The sequence below is a fragment of the Amphiprion ocellaris genome, chromosome 4 (genome assembly GCF_022539595.1).
Source record: "Amphiprion ocellaris isolate individual 3 ecotype Okinawa chromosome 4, ASM2253959v1, whole genome shotgun sequence".
In the NCBI taxonomy this organism is placed as follows: Eukaryota; Metazoa; Chordata; class Actinopteri; family Pomacentridae; genus Amphiprion; species Amphiprion ocellaris.
Window position 1 is genome coordinate 27,107,602 of NC_072769.1, and position 17,930 is coordinate 27,125,531.

Genomic DNA, 17,930 nt, shown 5'->3' on the forward strand with positions numbered 1-17,930 from the left:
TAATAGTTATCTAGGCAGAACCTTTTAAGGTGCCTGTTTTTGTCTGCACTTTGTCCTTATTAGGAAATGCAATAAAGATGTGCATGTCTTGTTCCATTTACAGCTGAAATAAAGGTTAAATTGTAATTAATATAATTATCTGTAATCCATGCATCTTACTCTGAAATGAGTACAAAGCAGTAAAGATGCTGCCTTTGTGTTCTTAGTTTTATTCTGTAAAGAAGCAGACATGTATATAGACCAACCATTGATACCACTCTAATTGTTCGGAGTCTCTCCTCAGCTAAATTCCAAGGGCTACTTGGCATCCATTGTTTCTATCTATGTTTAAGTACAGCAGCCTTGCTTTTTGCCTGATCCTAATTACGTATGGCTCTGTGCATTGACCAAACAGAGAACACTGTGTAGATACAATGTGTAATATCAACAGTAAAGAGTCCAGCAAAAGCCCACCATATGTATTTATCAGTTAGAGATACAATACAAAGCTATTTTTCTAAATAAACATGTTTTTCACATCACATTCTAATGCATACTAACTAAAATATTTGTTGTTACAGCAGTTCAAACAGTGCAGTTGTTAGAAAACCTTCAGTGATGGGTATGTTCAAGTTCTTGGGCAACTTTTTGTCACTTAACTGGTAAAAGGTGCAGATTGGAATAATCTATTCTTCCGCTGGTGTTTCTAGGCATTTGTTGTTGCATTCCAAGAACAGTTCATGCTGCACTAATTTCTGTTGTGACAGCAGACAAAAGTATTAAAAATTCTCTGCCTGTCTGGACAGCATTTTCCCAAAACTTAGATATCAACATAAACATTCCTCAAAAATGGTTGTCAAAGTACAACAAATTCAATAATTTTAGATTAAATCAATTTAGAATACAGAGTCATCTCAAGCAATGTAACAACATAACCTGCAACATCGAAATACAGCATGCAAATGAACCAGAACCTTTCTAGCACAAACTAAGACTGTGTGGTAGTATTTATGGTAGTTTATTGGAATGCACAATATTCTACACAAGTTATTATTATCACCCTACTGTGTATATCCACGTAAATTTAAACTGTAATGGCATTAAGTCATACACGCACTTAAATTGCATAATGCAGGATTACCTGTAAGACCCCGTTAACTGGCAATTTATCCCACAGCTCAGAAAAATTGTTAATCGGGGCGTCCGTATAACTCAACGGATTAAGCGAGCGAACCATGTACAGAGGCTGGTCCCCAACGCAGCAGCCCGGGTTCAATTCCCGCTTGCCGCCCTTCACTGCATGTCGTCTCCCTACTTTCCTGTCTGCCTCTCCAACTGTACCTATCAATAAAGCCGAAAAAGGCCAAAAAAAATAACTTTAAAAAAAGAAATATGGTTAATGCACCGTTCTTCATGATGGTCAAACCCAGAGAGCTAATCTTTGTGCTGATATAACCCTAATCCTTTTCTTAGCCTTCCTCATGTCCTTATTTGTGTATGTGGTTTTACTTCTCATGAGTGGCTTTTTCAATTAAAAATAAAGGCCAATACTTACTGCTCATCTCTTTGATGCAAATAACTGATTTCCCTCTCACAGCTTTTTCAGATATGATATAATGCAAACACGAGCTATTAAAAGACTTAGAACACTGACAGAATTACAAGACTTATCTCATAGTGTGTAATAAATTGTAAACAACATACAACAGGATTATTATTACATCCGGTATGAAGGGTTAAAGAGGCAGCAAAGTGATCTTCATAAGTGAAGAGGCTTCATGATTAAGCTTACTGATAGATGGATTTATGTGTGTTTAGCTTAGACTTGATTCTGACAGAATGGTGTGCCACAGATGAGTAGCTGAAGAACTGCCAAAAAGTATAAAATCTAAGGATTGTTTCTGTTTTTATGCTCTCTGGCTCTGATAAATAGTGTAAGGAGGTGAGGCGAATATTAGGATCGGTTTGTATAGTAATGTCCGACTGGGGGACACGTTGGGCGAATTCACAAGACGAATAACGATCGCATGACATGGTCTGACCTGCGGGGGGATTGGGGTTGGAGGGGGTCGGGGTCCGAATATTCGGATCTCAAAATTAATATTCGGATACCACCGTCACGACCGAATATTCGGATATTCGGGTCCAGCCTATATATATGTGTGTGTGTGTGTCTATATATATATATATATATATATATATATATATATATATATATATATATATATATATATATATATATATATATATATATATATTTTTTTTTTTTTTTTTTTTTTATTTTTTTTTAAATACATTGCTCTTCTGTGTGTCTTTACAGGCCGCTGGGGCTGCCAAGAGCTGAAACCATATATATACACAACCCCAGCCAGGAAGTTCCTGTGACACTGCTGTCAATGTTTACATCCAGCAGACATTTTTACATACCTTCCTTTCACAGAAGAGTAAGTGTGGGAAACATATTCACAAGTAATGATGTTTACAATTGACTGTGATCATGTAAATTGTTTGTCTTGTTGAAATAACCTATTATCTTATGTTTTCTCTCTGTCCTAGGTGATCCCACCCAGGGGGAAGGCATCTTTTAAACTAATTTTCCTCCCGTCTGAGGAGGGCAATGTAGAAAACACATTATTTATAAACACATCGGCCCATGGGCTGCTGTCATACCAGGTCAGTTTACATAAATACACTTCCTGATGTGTAGTTGCAGACCACATTATCTGGGGATATAATTGAAATTCAGCATCAGCTTTTATCTCCAGATAGCAGAGTGAACTATCCTCACTAATTACCATTATACACCAATCAGCCACAACTTTAAAACCGCCGGCATAACATTTGCATAGGTGTTCTTTATGCAAGCAAAACAGTTCTGACATCAGGGCAAAGATACAGGATCTCTGGTGGTGTCCTGTGGTTTCCAGCAGGCATCAGGAAGCCAGCAGATTGTTTGGTTCCCTTGGGTTGCAGGGTTTGACTTCGACCTTGATGGATTGGACTTGTTCTGAAGCATCCCATTGATGATCGACCGGATTGGGATTAAGGGAGTTTGGACGCTGTGAGCTCTTGGTTGTGTTCCTCGAATTCTTCTTGATCAGTTTTTGAGGTGTAGTGGGGCTCATTGTCTTACTTGGGGGACTGTTGCTACCCAAAAGGAGTGTTCTTGGGTGTGGAACATTGTTTAGGTAAAATCTATGCCGTATACTTTAGTTGTCCATGGTTTTGATGTTGTGGCTGATCAGTGTATGTATACTTGGTATGAGTTTACAAACAGACTTAGTCACGATCTAAAATAGCAGTTGACCGGACTGCTGGTGTGAAACTGTAGCTCAGAACTTCCAGCATCCATAATGTTTGTTTTCACTCTCGTCCCATGTTCACATACGCCAAGAAAAAAAAAATGGTTTACTCTATTAGAACAATGGTCACCCTAATCACATTGGGAACTTTGCTTCAAAAATAACTTGCATTGCATAACTGGGGCCACATCAATTTAAAAAAAAAAAAAAAAAAAAAGTTTGGTAACCGTTAGACTATCAGACACTTTATTCTCAGTTTGTCAAGTACTGTACTTTTACCTCAAGATAGAAAACACCCTAGTTTCACACAATCAGTGCATTTTTTTCTTAAAGTTTTATTTTTTTCTCAGGCCTACGTTTATGCGCTGCTGAAGTACTAAGAGTACAATCTCAGAATGTACATTCCCATGCTTTCAACTGCATATCCCCCAGACTTAGTTGCTCTTTAGTCTGTTTTGTCGTTGCAACCTCAGAGTTTGTCTGCTCACAGCTTGCTTAAGGTTTACAGACTTTGTTAGTTTTGTTAGTGATATTTATTGTGTTTATCGCTCAAGATTCAGTTCAAGTAAAGTTTGTGACTCTTGTGTAAGTGCATTAGGTTATAATGTTTGTTCTTGCAAGCTAGATTTTAGACAGAACTGGGTTTTACTCAACCACACTGAAACCAAAGCAAGTAGGAATTAGTTACAGAAATTCACCCCAAACATGCTGGAAGTGTACATTATGTTGTGAAAATTGCCCACCTCTTGTTAAACCCACATCAGTGTAGCTTATTAGTGGCTAGCAAAGGCACAGCAGCCATGCCCTTCACGTTTTTGAGACATGTAAATGATTTTGTTATTTTTAGGATTCTGTGATTCCCAGCAATGCAGATCTTTTATTCATATTATCCTGAAATACTCTTATGTTGATTTTTTTATGCTAGCATTGTATCTCTGCGGTCTATTTTCTGTAAAATGAAAAAAAGTACCATCAAAATGTATATATGAAAGTGAACGTTGTGCTTAGTACACAAAAAATAATGGTAAGAAGATGAACCAATGTTAACTCAGTGGCAAACAATTTAATCGTCATTTATTTATTATTTTTATTTTTTCGTCAAGTGAATATCTTGACAACAGTGCAGCTTGGAAAGTAGTAGTTGAACATTTTGGTTTGTTACTATCACTTTTCACCTGTTATACTTAGTCACTAGTTAGCTTTTTAAAAAATTATTTGCTCGTACTGACTTTTATCCAGCTCTTCAACATTATGAAAATGTCTGAGTGAGTTTGTTTGAACTAAACTGAATCACCTCAAAAAGGCTTCATCTATCATGATGCTAAATTATTAATCAGCTTTTTAGATTTTTTTATTCATGACTATAAAACATTACAAGTTGCAATAATAGATGCCTTAATATAATGCATGCAGTAGTTGAGAATCTCTAAAAATGTTAACATTTTCTTTTCCAGGTATTTGGTGTGGGAGGCCACCAGGGTTCATTAAAATCTATCCAAAGAAAGGATAGTTTGCTAATATTCCCTCACATCCAGAGCATTAAACTGACCCAAACTCAGGTATGTATTTAAATGTCTGTGTGCTTGTTTTGTGCAGTAGTGAATGACAGCCCATCATTAGAAACAGCTGATTTCTACTTTCCTTCCAGCCCTGATGAACAGAAATAGACACAGGAGCTTTGTGGTGCACACTGACAAGCACTCGCTGTCATTCAATTATTGAGTTAATCAGCATGAAGGATGTTTCCTAACAGTCTTTTTTTTCTCTTACTTGAAAATGTAATGTTTACTTCCACTATAACCACAGACACTCCATTTAAAATACTAGCCACTTACAAGTATTCAGTTGTACGAATTTCACATTTTCCCATGCAAAAGTTCGAAACGATGGCAGACTGCTGCATAGTTTTAGAAACAGGCCACAGCAGTGAAAGTGTGTGTGTGTCTGTGTGTGTCTGTGTGTCTGTGCGTGCGTGTGTGCGTGCGTGTGCGTGCGTGTGTGTGTGTGTGTGTGTGTGTGTGTGTGTGTGTGTAGCATCTGCAAGGACTCCTCGCCTCCACAACAGGAAGTGGGGTGGCAGTTGCAAAATGTCAGCTTGGCCATGTGCAGGCAGACTTGAGCTCTCATAATCACTGAGACTTCTGCTTATGCAGAACACATGATTGCACGTTTTTATCTCAAAAGGTCCCCAATGTTTCAACATATGAAAATTTCAACTTTGTCCATTTATGTGTTCAACTTCTGTAGTCTTTGCTTATCAAAGCCAAGCTCCAAATTTACATTTTATCCCTCTACATGTTTGTACAGTTTAAACCGTTTCTACATGTGATGTTTCATCCCATTTTTTTTTTACACGCCTTTTGTGATTGGGTTACATAGTCACATTTTTGTGGGTTTAAGAAAAAGTTAAAATTGCTAAGTTTTTCTGTATTTTCTTAATTTCAGTGATGAATTTCTTGAGCGTTAAACATGTCCAGACTTCCGTTATTAAGCTGTTAACAAGCTGCTTTAAGTTTAGCATTGTTATGTTTAGTTTAATAAATCCATACACAGCTTGATTTAATGTCCATTTTAGGGATGTTAAGGATTTACCCTAAACTTGAGTATTGTATTTGATAATTATTCAATTAAAAGTGTGCTACTCCATGAGGCTAGAAGATGAGGGATATGTATGTTGCTGTCAAACTTTGTTTCACTACCAGGTGGATCTCTTACTGTTAATTTCTCTAGCAACATTAGGAGGCGATTGCTCATAATACAGTATAGTGTTGGCAAGCAGGAACATTGTAGAGGTTTAGATGGCACAGGGCCACCATGACAAAGACTTCTGTGATGCTTCATGGCCTCAAGTCACTACAAGGACAGAAATTCTACACCCTAGTTAACATTTAACTGAGCTGCATTGAATAAACAGCAATATCAGCATGTCAAGTGATAACCACACTCAAGTTATGCTTTTGATCCCTAGTGCCTTCTCTCATTCATGTATTGTAAAGTCTAACATAATAAGATAAGATAGTCCTTTATTACTCCCCATGTCAGGGGAAATTTCCGTTGTTACAGCAGCACAAATCTTTCAGAGCAGCACTAATCATATATACAGTAAAGATAATGATTATAATAACAATAATATATACAATATATACAAGAATGAAGGATGAAAAATGAATAACTAGAGTATTACTACACTATAAAGACATCAGCATAAAGTGGCTTGTGGAATAAATGTAGCTGTAAAAGTGCAGAAAATGCCAGTCTAATCTACACTGAAAATTACTGATTACATGACTGCATTCCAAGGAACATGTAAAAAAAAAACAAAAAAAAACATTTGTTTTTAGACATACACCAACACATTTTGGTGCAATCAAGTATTTTACAATGTAACTTGCAGCTCTCTTCTGATAGCGTGGGCGAGTCTTTTTTTTACTATGTGTTGCACCCCTCCACAGAGCCCTCGGAAGGTCACATTTCATTACACCAGTCATAGTTGTTTGGCAGTTGCGACGCTCATGTTGAGAGGTTAGACGTCCTCTCCCGACACATAAGGTTGGCACTGTATCACTGAGTCATTCTGACAAGTCAGCTCTTCCTTGCTTCATGCAAGCAGGGTGGGCTGGTGAGATACTGTACTCATGCTATCGGAGAACAGAGCTTACAATCATAGCTTTAAGTTCTCTTTGAAGCGTGTTCACCTCCGTATAGAGGGTCCCTCAAAACCTCTGTGCTCAACTTTCCTTTAAACAGCAATAAATGTGTATGTATAATTTAAATATACAGGTTAAGACACTTGAATATCATATCAAAAAACAAAAAAGGAAGCTGTTTAACCACTGATTGTTATTGCTCCTGCAGGAAGATGCCTCCAACATCACTATACTGGGTCTACTCCTGGAGTGCAGCTTACCGAAGAGTTTGTTGAACAATCCTCAGGTACTTCTTCTCCTGTTTCAGCAGTTGCCAGGCATTTTACCTAGTTTAGTCACATTTTTACTGGTCTAAAGGCTACATGACGCTGGATTTAAGGACCTTGAATAAAAAGGTTTGATCTAAAGATCCCTGGTTTGATCAGTGTAACACCAACATTCGAAATTTCTGTTACTTAAAATAGCTTTAACACCATGAAATCCCTGAATTTGTCTGAATAATATACATGTTGTAAATTTGCAGGCAGTTTCTTGTGGAAAAACAAGATGGCATGAGAAGGAGACCATAGGGCAGGCTTTAGGGGAAAACACAGGATTTAATTGAAAGGCAGTTGCTCATGTACTTTATTTTTTATGAAGTGTGATCCTATGCTGTTTATAGTTGGCTCCTACTTCGCAAATCCGGAGCTGAGCCTCTGCTTTCGTCAGGCCCACTCCTCTTGAGCAGAAGGCCGGCTAGTCAAAAACTTCAACAGGCAGCAGGCCTTGTCATCGGAGCGCCTTCTGTTTTCTCCAGAACCCCTGAGGAGGGAGATCTCTTGCCAGACTTTTAATTGCTTTCTCAAGAGATTCTATAATTGACGCAGGGCTCTTGGTACTCGTGGTGTAATACACATGAAGCAAGAGACGGCGGCAGACATCCTAACTACATTGTCGTAATTATTCTAACTGAAATCCTCCTTGCAGTCTGTTGCACAAGTGTCCCAGCCATGACCTTTAGCTCATATACAAGATCAACACCTGCTCCTTGGTTCTTTTTTAAGTCTTCACCAGCAAAATCGAGAAATGGCCCTTGGTCACAGTCGATGCTGCACACAGACTAAATGAGCCTAACAGGAAGTTAGCAGCAGCCTTGGTTTCAAGGGATTACATTTGGTATTGCGGGTCTTGAGCTCCCAGTGGCACCAAGCCAGGGCATCTGTCTACAGGTTGTCAAGTGGTGATTCACCCGCCGAGACGATCCCTGGTTTGCAGTGAGATTTGCACTCTCCCAACACTGATCTGTCAGCTTTGAGAGGGTGTTAGTCACAGGGTGGAGGTGACTGGCGGAGGGTGGGGGGTAGGACTTGTTTTCAGTCCCCCAATGTATAGAATGCTTCTGGCAAAAAAATAAATAAACATGAAGTCAGAATTTGTCAACACAACTTGTTTATTTGTATGTGTCTGTTTTAAGACCAGATTGTCTTTTTCATTTGCTTTGCTTCTTTATCTTCGTCTCTGTTCCTATATGCTGAGTTTCCCAAATCTGAAATGACTCCTCATTGTTCTCATGCTTCTCCTCTTTTCCTTCTGCCTGGTGCATGACTGGTATGCCTTTCCTGTCCCGTCCCAGGGGTCCTGCTTCCAGAGCGAGGAGCGCCTCAGTCTGCAGATTAATCTGTCTGCGGGTGGCGACCGGCCTGCTGACCTGGACAAGCTCAAGCCCTACGTCATTGAGCACATTTTGGTCCTGCTGGTCACCCCTAGTGCTGGACAGGCTGCGTTAGGTGGGTGTTTATGACCTCTGTGACCCCATGTCTAGAGGCAAATTCACTGTGGGAGTGACACAGATTAACTGTATTCCACCATAAAGTTTGATTCTGAATAAAATATGGAAAGAAAAACATTCACCAGCCACCACTTAAATGGTCTCATTCAATGTTTCATCTTTCGGGCTAGTTTCTGTGGTCGAGCGCTATCAAAGAAAAGGTTCAAAAGGTTAAAATGAGTGTTTACATTTTGACGTTAGATGCAGACGTAATAAGGTTTCTGCATTTCCTGTGGGTGTTTTCCCCCTTTTCCTTTGACTTGTGTTTAGTTGGACTCTAGGGAAAGAATGTATTTAGAAAATGTGAAGATAATGCTGCTGTTTGGAAAGAACTGTCAGATAAGAGGCAAGAGAGATGTGAGAAGACATCAGCTGTGATTTCTTGGTCTCACTTAACATAATATAGCCGTGGCTGAAAACCAAATGAAAGTTGTGCACACAGCATTTTCATTAGTGTGCAATAACTGAATAGACATATCTTTGATTCTCAAAGCTAATTTCCATCAACACGAGGCTTAGCTGCGTCTTTCTTTAGCCTCTTGTTGCGTTAACATTTATGTTTTAACATAAATAAATTGTAATTTTGCTCAATCTGTTCTGTTTTTACACATGAACCAGAATTGTGAATTGCTGTTACACAGCTGTACATACATAATATACTATGATAAACATTGTTGTGGTATTTTTTTCTAATATCTTCCAACAGGAGAATCTAGAATTGGAGTTTATATATTAAATTCTGGAGGGAAGAAGCTCTATGTAAAGGTAAGCATTTGTCTTTGTTTTGAATTTTTGCATCCTCCCAAGTAGAATCTTTCCAGCTCTGACGAGATGTTTTATGTCCCCAGGATATGCAGGTGCTATCCAAAGTGGAGGCCAGCCTAGACTTCAGTCAGGTTCTTCTCAGACCAGAAGCAAAAAACTTCACTGAAGTGGCTACCCTAGCGTGCAGAGGTGAATACTAACAGATCATTTCATCTCAGGTGATATAATTATTTGCATTTTAGCCAAAAGACTTAAAGAAATTTTTGTTTCTTGTCAGGGTCATTGCCAGGCCATGGACAGAAATGCATTAGTCATATCGGTTTAAAAATTATGGGAAACAGGACAACCTACAGCTTTCCAGGACTACATATCGCACACAGGTAAAAGACAGGAAATTGCCATTTTCACACATGAACTATAACAAGTCTTGCAGCTCATAGCCAAGTCAAACAGTAATCTGTTGAAAAAATGTCCCAGCAGTTGTAAATATATAAATCTGTAATGGTACATTTGTCTAATTTAGTTTTTCTTCCTGCAGATTGAGTGTGGGGAACTTGTTCAGCCTGTTCCAGGTGAAACAAAGTGATGCCAATCAGGTCGACCTGTGGCTCACAAACCCCTTCCCCCTGCCGCTCACTGTGTTTAATGCCAGCCTCTCAGAGAAGCTACAGGGAGTGATGAAGGTATAAACAATGCCGTCAAGCAGATCTTTTCACAAAATTCACTTGTTTCCCATTATGGCTTATAGATTCGATTAAATTCAATTTTATTTACATTGCTGAGATTCACAACATATGTCATCTCACAGCGCTCAACATAGTTAGGTACACCGCTTACGAATTTTAAACAGAGAACAGAAAACCCAACAATTCAAAATTGCATTTAAGCGACAGTTGGAAGGAATAAAAAAAGAAAAAAACTAAAATAGGCAGAGCTGAAAAAAAATCTCCGACAGAACCAGGCTCAGGGAAGGCTCTTCTTCTTCTTCTGCCTCGACCGGTTGGGTGAGAGTGGGGATGAGGGGGGTCGGGATAGCAGGTGGTGAAGCCAGAAGCTGCAGATCAGAGACGTGTAGCTCCAGGACCAGAGAACAAGCACAGGACCTCGGGGGAAACACTGAGCTAGTGAATGTAATGATGATTCACACTTGAACTTCTTTTATGGCTCTTATCCAGGTTGTTTTCTCCTGACTAGACTAACTTGTTTTGTATCTACTCTCAGATGTACATTGCTTTGGATAAAAGCATCTGCTAAGTGAAACTATAGAAATTGTAAATTGTTGATGTACACCAATCAGGCAAAACATTATGACCACCTACCGAATATTGTGTTGGTCTCCTTTATGCTGCTAAAACTCCTGTGACCCAGTGGGACACAGGACCTCTAGGCATGGCCTGTGGCACTGTAATGGTAGCAGTGAGTTCTATGGGTCCTGTGGGTTGCAGAGTGGGGCCTAACTAGATCAGGCTTATCCTGGAACATCCCACAGATGATAAATAATATTTGGATCTGTGGATAGCTCTCACTCCTGAGCAGTTTTTGCAGTGGTTCAGGGGGCCTTGTCCTGCTGAGGGTGGCAACTGTCATCAAGGACTGCTGTCACCATGGGGGGTCGGTGGGTTTGCTTGACCTGCAGTGTTTAGGTAGGTGATACATGTCAGACATCCACATAAATGTCAGGACTCAAGGTTTCCCAGCAGAACGTTGCATTGTAACAAGATGATCGATGTTATGCACTTCACTTGTCAGTGGTCATAATGTTGTAGCTGAACAGTATGTAACAGTATAGAGAGGAGCCCAGTGCATCATGGGAATCCCCCAGCAGTCTAAACCTATAGCACCATAACTAAATCAGGTGATCCCGAGCAGCCCTAACTATAAACTTTATCAAATAGGAACGTTTTAAGCCTTATCTTAAAAGTAGAGAAGGTGTCTGCCTCCTGAGCCCAAACTGGGAGTCCACAGATTCTGTCATGGAACACATTCTTCTGGCTGGGAACAAGATTTGACACACTATTTCTGCTGCCCCCCTGTCTGTCAGCTGATGAACTTCAGCAGTCCACTGACGGTTCCTCAGGGCTGCTGGCGGCTTCTGTCTCTCCAGCTGCTCAGCAGAGTCCTTCCCATCAACCAGATGTCCACCCTGAGTTTGGATACCAGCCTGGGCACAGCCCTGCACATTCCACTCTACTTTCATTTCACTTCTTCTAAGGTAAAATACCAGCTCCAGTGGAAATGGGGAGATGTGTTGAAAATCAAATATGGTAATTGATTTTGTGTCTGCCAGCAGGGGGAAGTTGTTTTTGAGGCTGAAAGAGAGTGTGGACATCCTTGCCCTCTTAAATTATCTGAAACAGGTGAAGCTCATGATTCCTTTTCGTGTGAGGAAAAAAATACCAAATCAGATTTTTTTTGTGTTTGTCTGTGTACATATATAGATTTTTTTTTCCCCTGTATTGTCCCATCAGGTCATTCAGAGTGGCAGCGTTCTCTCCTTCCAGACTTTTCCTCCTCATCCTGGAGTGTAGACAACAAACTGGCAGCTGAACTCTGCTCTCGATGGCAGAGTCACAAAGACAAACTGCCTTGCAGGTCATTCTTGGATGCAACAAGATGCCTTTTTTGCTCTGTAATCCATCATTACTCTGCATTAGCATCACTAATCATGTAAATTCTTCTGTCTTCTCAGATGGCCCAGGCTGCCTGTAGAGACATCCTCTCCTCTGGAATTTGGTGCTACACCTGTCAATGAGAGCAAGGTGGGCAACACTTAATGATTGTTTACTAAAAACTATGTTTGTCGTTTTAAAATTTGTGATCTTTATTTAACAGAATAAATCTTTTTCTTTGTTCCAGGTGAAGACTTTCATGCTGAAGAATCCTTCGGCTTCTGTGGTTTCTGTCGAGATTCGAATCCTGTCCCTGTACCCTGCTCCCCTGGACGCTCTGGACCTTCTCACTAAATGGTAACCTGTCAAGAATAGGCTTTGTATTGCAGAGAAACAATTCAGCTGTTGTTAATTTGTGCCTCCTCTGTTTGGAGAAATTATGCTACATCTCTCTGACAGTGTTTTATTTGTTTTCATTGGCAGGTTCAATATTAGCCCCCTCTCTGTCAACATCAGCACAACAGAGTTTTCGTTATTGGCTTCTCCTCCCAAGGTAAATCTTAAAACGCTCCTACATATAGCATTGATAAATCTTTTAGTAATTACTCATTGCTTTTTGGTTGCCAACATGCAATCCCTTATCAGTATTTTCACCTACCACATGGAAACTGCTTGTGTTGCTTCCCCTGAAAGTTTTATTCTGTGTGCTTCTGTAAAGATGGGTGAGAAGATGGGGGACATTAAAGGAGAGGGCGTCCTACGGCTGTTGCTGCAGCCCTGGGAAGCCAGAGAGGTTGCTGTTGTCTTTACTCCTTCTGAACACAAACCCACCACCACCATTCTCATCATCAGGTACTGATTTATATTAGTAAGATGCATTTTGTTCATGTCTTCTGGATGTATGTGGTGTTCAGACATTTGCAAGGCCCAGGAAAAACCACTGAAGAATACTTAAAAATGCAGCTTTGATTTAGGTGACTTTGACTGTTATGTTGGTTCATAAATTTCTTTTGTTCAGATGTTAATTAAGGCCTCACTTTATGTGGTTTTCAGGAACAACTTGACAGTGTTCGACATGATGACGGTACAGGGCCACGGGGCCAAAGAGCTGCTAAGAGTCGGAGGCAAACTACCGGGTCCAGGAGCTTCTCTACGCTTCAATGTTCCTCAGTCAACTCTAATGGAGTGTCGTGATGGTGAGATGTCTAAACCTGATGTAGCATTACCCTTAACATTTCACTTTCATTTTGAAGGTGAGACCAATCTCACAAATGAGTAATATTACTGTATGTCTCTCACAGGTCTGCGCACCAATAAGCCTCTGTTCGCCATCACAAAGAGTTTCAAGGTGGAGAATGCAGGAGAACTTCCTCTGACAGTCATGTCGATGAATATAAATGGTTATAAGTGTCAGGGGTTTGGCTTCGAGGTGCTACAGTGTCGTTCCTTCAGCCTCGACCACAACACCTCCTCTGAGATCACCATTGCGTAAGTGAAATTTAAGATCCTTTTAAAAGCTCATTTGTGTCCCTTAATATTCCAAAGTAATGTATAATAATGAGTGAGTTAAGTGGTCATAGTTGGAGATTGGTAACGATACTACTACTTTGACCGATACTGGTTATCGATTCCGTGCTTTAACTGTATTTTTGTCTGTGCTTTTTCATTGTTTTTCTTTGTTTGTTTTGTTTTTAAAGACAAAAAATAGAAAATAATTAAGATCACAATAGAGTTAGCTTTATTTTCTCATACATACTGTATTTGAATTAAAATGTATATAGACACTAATGTTGTGATCAGAGCACTGTGGACAGCTTTTACCCACAAAAAATATTATGCAATGACTTTCATTACACTGTCCAGCATTATATCAGAATGAAAACCTCTATGGTGAATAGATATTAGGTAAATGTCAGTACATAGTGCTCAAAAAAACTGTTTAAATTTTTCACTTTTGAGTATAAAGTTAGTGCAGGACTTAGTGTCATATTAGAAGTGTAGTGAATAAAACAGTTTAAGGGCTTCTTCTACCTCCAACACCAACATTTAGTCCGAGACACAGTGAAAATAAAGACAGAGTTCATCTGCAGCCCTCAAATCACTAAATCCTGCTCTTCTGTGCCATTAAAAGTGAAACTAAAATTCTGAATCACAGTTCAGGTGATGCTGAACTGAATTTATGACCACAGCCACAGTTAATTTCGGTAATATCGGTAGTCCGATATTTTAAAATTTCGCCTCAGGGCTTGATACCCATCCTTAGTTGTAGTTTTTATATTTCTGACTATACAGTACAGCCAGAGTACAGCTATTTATTTCACAGTCTAACAAGCTTTTCTAAAAACATGTTTGTGTTATGAGATTTGCAAGATACAGTGTCCATAGTTGATTAAAAAAAAAAATACAACTTCATGTATTTGATGTGACTTGAGCGCCATCCACTGGTGGCCAAATAAATTACAACAAAAATAGTAAGATTAGAAAGTGTGCATCAGTCTATAGTATCTAAATTCTCTATTATTTACAAGCAGTTTAGTAAAAAACAGATACAGATATTGTTAGTCTAACTACAATAGATTAAAACTCTCAATCACATTGTGCAGTGATTAACTGTACAATGTGATTCAGGGTTAGTATAACAGTAACTTGGTTACTCATCTGCAGTCACATCTCCCACTTACTTTCTCCTGTTTCTTTCTCTTTCACATCCTTCTGCAATATGCTTGAATTATACTTCCCATTTTCCTTTTTTATCTTCTTGTTCTGTGTTCTTATTCCCTCTCTTCCTGTCTGTGTCCTCAGGTTCACCCCAGACTTCACCTCATCCTGGGTGATCCGGGACCTCACCCTGGTGACGTCACGTGGCACCTCCTTCCCTTTTACCCTCAATGTGACGCTGCCCCACCACATGTTGCCTCTCTGTGCCCAGGTGGTTCCTGGTCCCAGCTGGGAGGAAACTTTCTGGGTGGTCACCCTCATCTTCACATGGTTAGTAGTTTATATTTTGTGTTAGCGAAAAGAAAGAGTCCTCAGGTGACTTATTTACAGTGCATATATTTGGTTTTAAATGTGCCTGTCTGATATCACTTGTATCTCCTTTTGTTGCAGCTTCTCCTTGTTTGGTGTTTGTCTGATGGCATTCCATCATGCGCAGTATATCCTGAATGAGTTCTCCACACCCAGCATCCGAAGCAACCACAACTCTGTCCTGTCCCGCGACAATGGCTCAGTCAATAATATCACACCCAATGGAGTAAAGTATGTCGAGAGGGTTTTTATCTAGAATTTCTATGCAGCGTTCACAGCAAGTGGATTTTTTGGTGTTACAATGCTATAAATTGTATTTTTTTTGTGTCTGTCTGTGCAGTAAAACAAAGGGCAGCTGTAAGACCTACGTGGACACCTGTCACACGTCTGACAAAGGTAAAGGTCGTGGCTCTCCAGCTTTGGCCAACAGCCCCGCCCCTCGTCCTCAATCCTCAAAGAAAGGCTCCTCAACCACCCCGTCCCAACAACAGAAGAAACACAAAGTTTCACTCTATTACACCAAATTCAAGTCCAGCTCATCCACAGCCACAGCTGGTGCTGTGACAATGGACGAAGAGCACGAAGACCTGACACCAGACCCTCCCCTCACCCCGGACCTCGACGTCTGCAACAACAACCAACCAGCTTTCATCAGCGAGCTGGATAAAAAGACATCAGCAGACTATAAAGAAGACCTCCAGAGCACTATAGAAGACAGAGTTCCAGCAGCAGTTATGTTTCCCATGGAAATGCCTGCTGGTTTCCCAGCTGATGTCACATTGAGTCCAGGACCAGGACCAGGCCTGTTAGTGTGCAGTCCTGTAGAAAAAAACTGCACGGAGCACTATGCAGAGAAGATGGACTCTGACAAAAGGGACAGTTCTGAGCTGGAGGTAAGAAACATATTGTAGTTTACTGTGCCAGCAGTGATTATTTAGATACTTGTACAAATTGATTCAGACACTCAGCAAAGTTCTGAGAGAGAAGTAACCGTCATCACTGTTTTTTTGGGGGGTTTTTTGCCACTCCAGCTGAGAGAAGATGGCAAAGGCCAAAAAAAGAAAGCACAGAGCACCGAGACTGGCGCTGCACCAGGGAATAATAAGGGAAAGAGGAGTCGCAGGAAGACAGAAAATGTCTCCAGGTAACACACACACACACTTGATTGTATCAACCATTCACTTTGGTTCTGATGAAAGAAATAAACTTTACAACTGTAGTCTAATGGGTGGTGTCAAAAAGACACATCAAATGACAAAAAACACTAAATAATAATACACTGTGTTGTCATTGTTCTTGTCTGATTGCTGCTGTAGTGCTCCTGAGCACAATGTGCTAGCGATGCCAGAGAGGGAGAAAGAACCTGACTGGAAAACAGGCGACCATAACATCAGTGGAACCCGCAGCAGGAACCGATGCTGCAACGGCACCAAGCTAGAAGCTCTAAAACCTGGACAGAGTGCTGAGAGCCCCCTCAAACAGAACGGTGGGCACTACTCTGTGAAATCCCATCACTTTGCTTGGCTTCAACAGTAACATGACACAAGATGCTGAATTTTAACACCTCTGGCCTTTTGTTGGTCCTTGGCAGGTGTGTGTCCTGCTCGCATTCGGAGAAAGTGTGCTACAGAGCGGCGTCTAGGCGGAGTGTGTGAGTCGGGCTCAGACTCTGGCAGCTCGTCGGGCAGCGTGAGGGCGAGCAGAGGAAGCTGGGGCAGCTGGAGCAGCGCCAGCAGCATGGAGGGCGACAAGGACGCCAATGTCCGAACACATGCCTGCACTACCTCATCTAGAAAAAGTATGAAGCACTTACACACTGCCCTCTCTTGGAAGACTTAGTGCTGCAGTCCGTCTCTTTTTGGGATGAGAGGGGGACTGTTCTATCAAGTGGTTATACAGTAGCAGTCAAGAGTTTGGACACACCTTCTCATTCAATTCTTTTTGTTTATTATTTCCTACATTGTAGATTAATGCAGAAGACATCACAACTATAAAAGAACACATATGGAATTATGCTGTCAATAAAAAAAGTGTTAAACAAACCATAATATGTTTTATATTTTAGATTCTCACAAGTAGCCCCTCTCATTCAGCTTCATGAGGTCGTCTCCTGGGTTGGTTTTGCATTAACAGGTGTGCCTTGTCAAGAGTCAGTTTGTGGAATTTCTTGCCTTCTTAATGTGTTTGAAACCATCAATTGTGTTGTACAGAGGTATGGTTAGTACACAGTGGATATCCCTATTTGACTGCTGTTGCAATCCATAGTATGGCAAGAACCACTCGACTCTGTAAAGAGAAACAACAGTCCGTCATTACTTTAAGACATGAAGGTCAGTAAATTCAGAAAATTTCAAGTACTTTGAATGTATCCCCAAGTAGTTTTGATGTCTTCAATATTGATCTGCAGTGTAGGAAATAATTAAAATGAATAAAAACCATTCAGTGAGAAGGTGTGTCCAAACATTTGACTGGTAGTGAACATAATGTAGAAAAATGGACATTAATTTTAATTTTATCCCAGCATTTTGACTTTAGCCTTGTTGTTTTTTTCCAGGGGACTCCATGCAGTACAGCGTTTACCTAGCAGAGAGAGACTGCTACCAGACCATACCTGCAAACTACAAGGCTCTAAGGTACTTCAGTAAACAAACTCACCCTACTAGATACAAGAACTACTTTTGAGAAACATAGAGAAATATAAAAAATGGTGTGATAGTTGAATCTCAGAATGTTCTAAAATATGTAAATCTATCTGTGCGTTCTACTGACCACTCTTGTAGTTAGATAAAAAAAT

At 40.2% G+C, this 17,930-nt stretch overlaps 1 protein-coding gene across 4 annotated transcripts in view; it reads left to right on the forward strand.

Annotated features, from left to right (window-relative positions):
• Window positions 1-17,930, forward strand: part of tmem131l (transmembrane 131 like) — a 40,005-nt gene that overhangs the window by 17,330 nt on the left and 4,745 nt on the right. For 2 of the 4 annotated variants that reach the window (XM_055009923.1, XM_023293552.3), the window contains exons 5-29: window positions 2,300-2,423; window positions 2,536-2,652; window positions 4,736-4,840; window positions 7,137-7,214; window positions 8,541-8,694; window positions 9,442-9,500; window positions 9,584-9,689; window positions 9,778-9,880; window positions 10,039-10,183; window positions 11,542-11,712; window positions 11,788-11,857; window positions 11,969-12,092; window positions 12,190-12,259; window positions 12,357-12,466; window positions 12,593-12,662; window positions 12,828-12,961; window positions 13,163-13,305; window positions 13,411-13,597; window positions 14,912-15,097; window positions 15,218-15,367; window positions 15,477-16,029; window positions 16,168-16,280; window positions 16,453-16,622; window positions 16,728-16,934; window positions 17,691-17,769. In XM_055009923.1, the coding sequence (XP_054865898.1) occupies window positions 2,300-2,423; window positions 2,536-2,652; window positions 4,736-4,840; window positions 7,137-7,214; window positions 8,541-8,694; window positions 9,442-9,500; window positions 9,584-9,689; window positions 9,778-9,880; window positions 10,039-10,183; window positions 11,542-11,712; window positions 11,788-11,857; window positions 11,969-12,092; window positions 12,190-12,259; window positions 12,357-12,466; window positions 12,593-12,662; window positions 12,828-12,961; window positions 13,163-13,305; window positions 13,411-13,597; window positions 14,912-15,097; window positions 15,218-15,367; window positions 15,477-16,029; window positions 16,168-16,280; window positions 16,453-16,622; window positions 16,728-16,934; window positions 17,691-17,769 (3,528 nt within the window). The remainder of the gene's footprint in view (window positions 1-2,299; window positions 2,424-2,535; window positions 2,653-4,735; window positions 4,841-7,136; window positions 7,215-8,540; window positions 8,695-9,441; window positions 9,501-9,583; window positions 9,690-9,777; window positions 9,881-10,038; window positions 10,184-11,541; window positions 11,713-11,787; window positions 11,858-11,968; window positions 12,093-12,189; window positions 12,260-12,356; window positions 12,467-12,592; window positions 12,663-12,827; window positions 12,962-13,162; window positions 13,306-13,410; window positions 13,598-14,911; window positions 15,098-15,217; window positions 15,368-15,476; window positions 16,030-16,167; window positions 16,281-16,452; window positions 16,623-16,727; window positions 16,935-17,690; window positions 17,770-17,930) is intronic. The other 2 variants (XM_055009924.1, XM_023293553.2) reach the window with 1 other exon arrangement.